Here is an 8,024-nt window from a genome sequence, read left to right on the forward strand (position 1 = left end):
GTACCACAATATTTGTATCAAGACCTGGCATATCCTCATAGGACCAAGCAAAGATATCCGCATACTCTTTCAACATAACAATAAGCCTCTGCTTCACACTATTCTCAAGCGCAGCCCCTATCTTGACTTCTCGGACCTGCTCTTTAGTACCAACATTTACCATCTCGATTACCTCTTGATGCGGCTGAATCGCTTTCTTTTCCTGTTTCAACAATCTAGCCAACTCGTCGGGAAGATCACAATCTTCATAAGCTCCCTCCTCGGCTTGGTAGATCGGATTGTCAAAATCATAATAAGCAATAGCGGAACTGTTACCAATGAAATCCGTGGTAGTGGAACATCTGCATGATTGATGTTTTTATTTTAGTTTTATTTTTATTAAGCTATGTGCAAGTGTGTGCAAAAACATTGCCATTTAAAGGAAAAAGTTAAAAAGAAAGACAAAGAGCAAAACATTTGAATGCAAAAACGTCCTTTTATTTCATGATTAACTTTGAAAATGCGAACTGCATGGCCCTACAAATGATTCACTACGCCTTGGGCAGAGCGTAGGAATTATGTCATGATAAGAAAAGTAAAAACAAGGAATTTACTCCTGAGCTTGTGTAACTTGAATGACATCTTCAATTGTCCAGTTGCAAGGCATCTCCCCAGGAATACTTGGACGAATCCAGCTATCAAAGTCACAATCACTATCCACCTCCTCGCCATTGACAATGGCATTCACGGTTGGACCCCCATGGGCAGGCATCGGATTGTTGACAATATTGGGTGTAGGAGTGAACTGAATAATCTTTTGGTCCAACAAATCTTGGACTTTGTTCTTTAACGCAATACACCTCTCGGTATCATGCCCAGCGGCACCTGAATGGAAAGCACATCGTGCATTCGCATTGTAATTCGGAGATTGTGTGTCCGGAGCATTCGGAGCATCTCTCAAAGTAATCTTTTCAATCTTAAGCAAATGTTGCAGCACCTGAGCATAGGTCATAAGAATCGGATCAATCTTTCTGTGAGGCCTAGTCCTGGGAGGATAGCGATCATTACTGGAACGCTGTCCCTGCTGATGTTGTTGTTGTGGTACTGGGATCATGACAGCATTGACATGTGAATTATTTCTCCCTGAACCTTTTCTTCCATATATGGCATCAGCATTTCCTTCTTTCCTTCTGGCATAACCTTCAGCTTGCTTCTTCCCACCAGTGGAGTTAGAAGAAGCTCCCAATTGAATTTTCCCCATCTTGAGGCCCATCTCAACTCGTTCACCATATCTCACCATTTCAGAAAAGTTTGCTGAAGCACTGCAAGCCAAATAATAGTGTCCAGACAAAGTACTAGTAAACATGTCAATCATCTCACGTTCAGTCATTGGTGGCTGAACCCTCGCAGCTAACTCACGCCATTTCTGAGCATACTCCTTGAAGGAATCTTTAGGACCTTGAACCAAACTCTGCAACTGGGTCCTGTTGGGTGCCATATCAACATTGTACTGATAGTGCTTAATGAAAGCCTCCACAAGATCTCTCCAAGAATGGATATGAGTGCGCTCGAGTTGAACATACCACTCCAAAGAAGCCCCAGCAAGACTATCCTGGAAGAAGTGCATCAGGAAACCTTCATCCTCAGAGTATACCGACATCTTTCGATAATACGCCTTAACATGAGTCATAGGACAAGTCGCCCCATTGTACTTGTCAAAAGATGGAACTTTGAATTTTGGCGGGATCCTCACACCAGGAACCAACCCCAAGTCATTGATATCCATGCCTAACACCCCTTTGCCTTCAACAGCTCTGAGACGTTCTTCAATCAGACGATACCTTTCAACTTCATCATGCGCACCCTCAGCACTGTGCCTTGATAGCTGATCAAAGTTCTCAACATCGAAATCCAGATTACCACGGTTCTGAGTATCTCTCCTTCCCAACAGACGAGACGGAGGTGGAGGTGGAAACCCCTGATGCTGATTGAAAGGATTATAGTGTCCTCCCATACGAGCAAACTCATTCGGATCATGGTGATCATCAATCCTACCAGATACATCCTCAAACAGCCCTTGGCGTCCTTCATTCTCATTCCTTCTAGAATTCTCGACGAGAACTCGCAAGTCATCCTTCCCCTTGGTCACATTAGTCAATGCTTCCATAAACTGCGCCATCTGCGCATTCATCTGCTCTGTCAGTTGAGCTCTCATCTCTGCCATCTGTTCTTGAATCTGTTCCATCTGCCTTCTCTGATTGCTCCTAGTCGGATACGGGTGATTAGCCGTCTTAGAACTCCTTCTAGTAACAAAACAGCAAGACATGAGATATAAGACCTGCAAAACCTGCAAATATATGCCATGTATGATATATGAATGATATGCATGAAATGTTTGTCAATTTTCAGGTATCCAAGAGTTCATCCCACTCTCAGATAGGACATAGAAACCCTGATACAGAATATATTCGAACAATAATCCACGCACGAGAATAATTCAACAAACTGAGCATATTTCATTCAAACATAACCGAGAATTTGAGTTCATACAAACAAAACACATAACCGTGTCACAAAGTGCCTATAAGGCATACGAAAGAAATCCAGAACATCAAAATGCGACCCCATCCAACAATCCTGGACATGGGCGACAAACATCAAGAATACACATCAAATCAAACCCCTAGACCAAACAAATCCAAACCACAGCAGCACTAGGATCGTCTGACAACAGAATGAGCTCCTCCATCTTCTCTCCGCTGGGACCGGAAGCTTGCAAGCTCTTCTTCAAGTCTAGCTGTCTTGGCTTTCTCTTCCATCAACTGTTGTTCTGAATCCTGCATCCTTCTCTTGCTATTGCTTTCGGACCTTCGCAACTTCGCACATTCCTGCTGTTTTTGGTACAAGCTTTCATGAGATCGCCTTTGGGCACGTGTCATGCTTGAACCTTCACCTTGCGCATGCTTGAGCTTACGAGCCAATTCCGCCTTTTCGCGATCTTGAAAATACCTCTCCAAGCCAACCTCATTGTCCTTTGCTCTTAGTTTGATGTTGTCCGCTTCAGTTTGAATATAGAGTTCAGCCGCAACGGTATCAGATAAAACCACGGGAGGTTGCTCATACAATGGACATGACCTAGCAAATGGCAACAACAGACTTGCCACTCTTGCTTCAACCCACTTGCGGTAAGGACCCATAGCAATAGGAACTTTCTTGCTCAAAGTATTCTGATCTCTCTTGTGAACTTTGGTCCAAGCATACGCTATCTTTTCTAGCTCCAGAGGATCTTTACCAACAGCAAAGTACACTGATTCAAATGCTTCTACATCATTCTGAGCCCTTTCCATTGCATATCCCAATTGACGATAGGCGAGTGTGGGATTGTAACTAATGCAACCTCTGGTTCCCATGAGAGGAACGTTGGGATATGGACCGCAACTAGTGATGATGTTCCAAATCTTCCCCACACAATAGTTCCACCTGATGTCATAAGATGTGAGGTTAACAATCCTATCTGACCACTTAAGAGAACTCTTCTTGAGCACAAAAGGTCCTCTCACCGGCAAATGCAACATGAACCACTGATACAACAACGGAAGACAAGAATCAACAACATATCCTCCCTTCTTACTTCTCGAATGGATCGAAAAATAAGCGTCTGCAAGCAACGTTGGCACGGGGTTTTTGTTCATAAAGACACAAATTGCCGCCAAACTCACAAAGTTTCCTCTTGAAGGGAATAAAACAATACCATAAATCATGATAGCAAGCAAGCGACTAAAATCAACCCACTGCTCCTTCTTCGCCGCATCCTCAGCCCTACTGATCAAAAAGCAAAGATAGAAACCAGAAACACCGCCCGATGACTTCCAATTTCTTTCCACCTCCTTTATACCCATGTGAAGAGCTTCAGCTATTTTTTCAAATCTCACAACCTCGGGAACTCGAATGAAAGGTACATCATCAGTGATTCGGATGTTGAGTATGTAAGAAAACTCCTCGAGTGTTGGCACCAGTTGATAGTCCTGAAATGTAAAACACCTCAACTGTGGATCATAGAACTGAAACAGGGTGATCAAAGCCATTGGATCGAAAGATGTCTTGAGGATGGAGAGCAAATTGCCATAATCATGATTGAAGTCACGAAGAACCTCCCCTTCCAACCGAGAACTCAAACCAATCAACCCCGAAACATCAATATCCGGAATCTTATAAGCTCTGGTGTGCCTTGTACGCTCCTTGACAGTATCAGTGGGAATGTCCATCTTCAACTTGGGTGAACTCCTGAATATCCCTGAAAATATGACATGCAAATGCTTATTATTATACTTTTTTTTGTGTTTCTTTTGGAAATAAATATGCTATGATGCAAAGTGGTGGGACTTGTTGCCGCCCACCAGGCATTCTGGACTGCCGGTAACACACATAATACAGAGCCAAAGGTTCGGCCCCCAAATGGTATACCATACGGAACACGGAATGTCAATCTACAGAACCAAAGCCCGTAGTCACAACACACTGGAACAGAACACAGACTACCACTCGAACAAGAACCATAGTACCCCACGAACAGGAACCAACAGTACACTCGAACAAGAACAGCGGTAACCCACGAACAAGAACAGCGGTAACCCACGAACAAGATCCGAAGTCACCATCAATGTACCTGTTAAGCAATGATTGATTCCCGCCCCACTCACGGGTAAATCTAGGCCAAGGTAGGTCAAAAAGCCAACAGAGGATCGAATGTAGGCGCTATCATACGATATTGCCTCATCCCACCAAGCTCTGCCCGTGGATACGTGATCAGATCAATCAGGCATACGCCTTCTGTCCGTCACGGCCACTCTATTCCTAGTTCCTATGGTATCACTCATAGCCTGGGTATTGGGCCTTTTACCTCTTGAAACACCCACCCACAGATAGAAATCCAGACAGTCCAGAATATGATGCAGAAAAGTAAAAGCGCACATAGAATGCAATGCAAACAGGTAAAATATGCAAAGCAGTAAAAACTCCCAAAGATAAACACACAAGCGCTAGGATCGACTCGCTAGGTCCGGACCAGCAACAGGTCGAGACGTCCCCAGCAGAGTCGCCAGCTGTCGCTACCGCGAAAATTAACAGAGTCGCCACTAACATATTTATCCTGAAAAGGAAGGGAATGCCAGCAAACCACAAAACAAAACAAAACAACGGTCTCACGACCAGAGAAAAAGGGTAAGGGAGTCGGTTACGCGAGGGGAAGGTGTTAGCACCCCACGCGCCCATCGTACTCGATGGTATCCACGCTAGTGTCTAAATCTATGGGTGTGTAACAAATCTACGCTAATCTGGACTAAAATGAATGCAGAATGTAGGGAAAAGAAAGGGTTGTGCTCGCACGGGCCCTACCCCGCTGCCTACGTATCTGTTTTGCAGAATCAGAGCTACCGTAGCTCGGCTAACTAATTTCTGTTTGTTTTGTGTTTTTTAGGTGAACGAGTTACATTCACACTCCACTGCTCGACCTTTGGAGACTTATGCTGGGAATGGAGCGGAAATAACAAGCTCTTAAGAAAAGAAAATCAAAGAGTGTGGTTTGTGTTTTAAAGAATGCAGGAGGAAGACCTAAGCTAAGGGGGAAAGCTTGCTACCTAATGTTATCATACAAAGGGTGCAAATCTAACTAAACTAAGCAACCTACGAGAAAAAGGGGAAGCACACAATAATATCACACAAACGAGCATCCACTCGTAAAGCAAACAAAACCAACGGTACTGACCGAATGGTAGAAAAAATGTCCCGCCATAGCCAAGGGGAGCAGCTCAACCCAAGTCAACCAAGCATTAGACCTCGTGAAAATGATCGGGCCATAGACAAGAAGGCGGACCCTTCTCAGCAACCAAGCCGTCACGGATCGTAAAGGAAAACGGTGCGTGCGTACACCGAGCATCAACGTCGAGTGACATGAGCTATAGGAAAGGCGGGGGTCCGGCTACATGAACCCTTTTCCTGACATACTCGATAACAAGATCTTTTGCACGTTCGGAAGCGAGCAACGCGAGGTGTGCGCATACCAAACAGACTCGATGAGACTAGGCGGGGGTTGATTACGAACCCTTGACTGCATGCCTTCCATGAGGACTTAACGGAGTGCCATATAGGACTTATTACACCGTGACTCCCTGCCGCAAAGCACAAACGTAAACACACCAACAAAAACAGAGCCTCTTTCGAGGGCTTGGCCAGATGCATGTCTAAGTCCTACTTCTCATGTTAAAGGATGATGCGAGAAAGCGATAAAATGCGGGAATAATAAAATGAAACGGAATCAATACCAAACGGATGATGATCCGTAAAATGAGGAGAAGCGAAGCGAAGAAACTAAGGATCCCGCGAGCGAGCTAGCAAAGCAAAAGCAAATAGTCAGCACACCGATTCAGCACACCGATTAGCCACAAAGCACACAAATGTCGACTCGTATGTCGAGCACAATCACAATACACCTGCAAGAGGAACAAGCAAACCAAACAAGCAGATATAAAGTAATACAGGCGTGTCTCCAGGATGAGAGCACGACACGAGTAAATGAGATAGAATTGTATTCCGCAAGTGAAGCGGAACACTCAGGCAATGAGTATCAATCGGAGACCGTCCAAACGCCTTGCACACTAGCACACAGGTTAGAGATAACAAATATCGCAATCGGAATTGCGTTATTACCATAAAGCGAAAAGAAACGGACAAGTTATGTAAATGTAAGATAAACGATCAACATGAAAAGGAAAATCAAACATGGAGAACTTAACAAACAATCAATATCAATCGTCTCATGAGATAGCACGTTTCACAAGCTTTCCAACGATATAAAGAACGCACAAATCGGAGTTACGAGTGAAAAGATACGAAAGTTTGAAGTTAGAAAATGAAATATGAAAAAAATTACACTCAGGAACCGGTTCCTGCATAGGACAACCCGGTTCCCCATACAAAAAACCAGAGAATGAACATTTTAGAAAACTGGGAACCGGTTCCCACCTAGGGACAACCCGGTTCCTGGTACAAAAACACAGAGAATGAGAAAATAAGCAAGCTGGGAACCGGTTCCCACCTAGGGACAACCCGGTTCCCCATACAAAAAACCAGAGAACACAAAAATTAGCAAGCCAGGAACCGGTTCCCACCTAGGGACAACCCGGTTCCTGGTACTAAAAACCAGAGAATCAGCATTTTTGGATAGAGTGGGAACCGGTTCCCGCCTGGGACAACCCGGTTCCTGGCGTGTAAAAACAGATTTTTAAGCATTTTAAAGGCCTTGGAGCCATTCGCACTCAATCCAAAACGTACCATTTAAGCACAAGCAAACATCAACAACACAATTTACATGCATCCACACATCAAATAATCCACGTGTTAACAATTATGCTAAGTGCGACTCGTCAAATAGAGCAAATATCAAGCAACATTGCATCACATGCATTTATACAAACACATGGAGTACATCACAAGCAACACAAACTACCAACAACAATTATGCACACAAAGTCAACAACAAATCACGGATCCGAACACGAACAACACAATTCATCCTCAACGGATATCAATCATATTCAATCAACATCAAATCCAATCACAATTTACATGAACACGATCAATTCGGACAAAAATACGTAAATTCACCGATCAATCATTATCAATCATCCATAAATCAAGAACAAGGAGTAGATCTAGATTTGAATTCACATATAATCAACAATTAAGCACTTAATTCAATGGTTCAAGGCTTACCGAATGAAGATCCAACCGAAGCACGAACACGAACACGATATAAACGCGAACACGACACAAACGCGACTCGATCACGAAAGCGAATCCGGAGTGGGAGAGAGAGATCGCGCGAGATCTAAGGGAGAGAGGCGGAGATTTGAACTTTGATCCTTGATTCTTCAATCCATGTTCTTGATCTTGATGAACTTTGATGAATATTGATGAAAGTTTTATGTAATTTGTGGTTTTGATTTAAGAGAATTGAGAGAGAATTGAGAAAATATGTTTGTGAAAAT

General features: G+C 43.6%; 1 protein-coding gene across 1 annotated transcript; it reads right to left on the reverse strand.

Moving 5' to 3' along the window:
- Positions 1-2,693: 2,693 nt before the first annotated feature.
- Positions 2,694-6,313, reverse strand: LOC131657456 (uncharacterized). Its single transcript, XM_058926853.1, has 2 exons — positions 6,300-6,313; positions 2,694-4,273 (listed from the first exon to the last, which is right to left on the reverse strand). Exon 2 carries the CDS (start codon positions 4,242-4,244, stop codon positions 2,694-2,696), a length of 1,551 nt encoding a protein of 516 aa, XP_058782836.1. The 5' UTR covers positions 4,245-4,273; positions 6,300-6,313.
- Between the last annotated feature and the right edge of the window lie 1,711 nt (positions 6,314-8,024).

Source organism: Vicia villosa, linkage group LG3, assembly GCF_029867415.1.
Source record: "Vicia villosa cultivar HV-30 ecotype Madison, WI linkage group LG3, Vvil1.0, whole genome shotgun sequence".
Classification (NCBI taxonomy): Eukaryota; Viridiplantae; Streptophyta; class Magnoliopsida; order Fabales; family Fabaceae; genus Vicia; species Vicia villosa.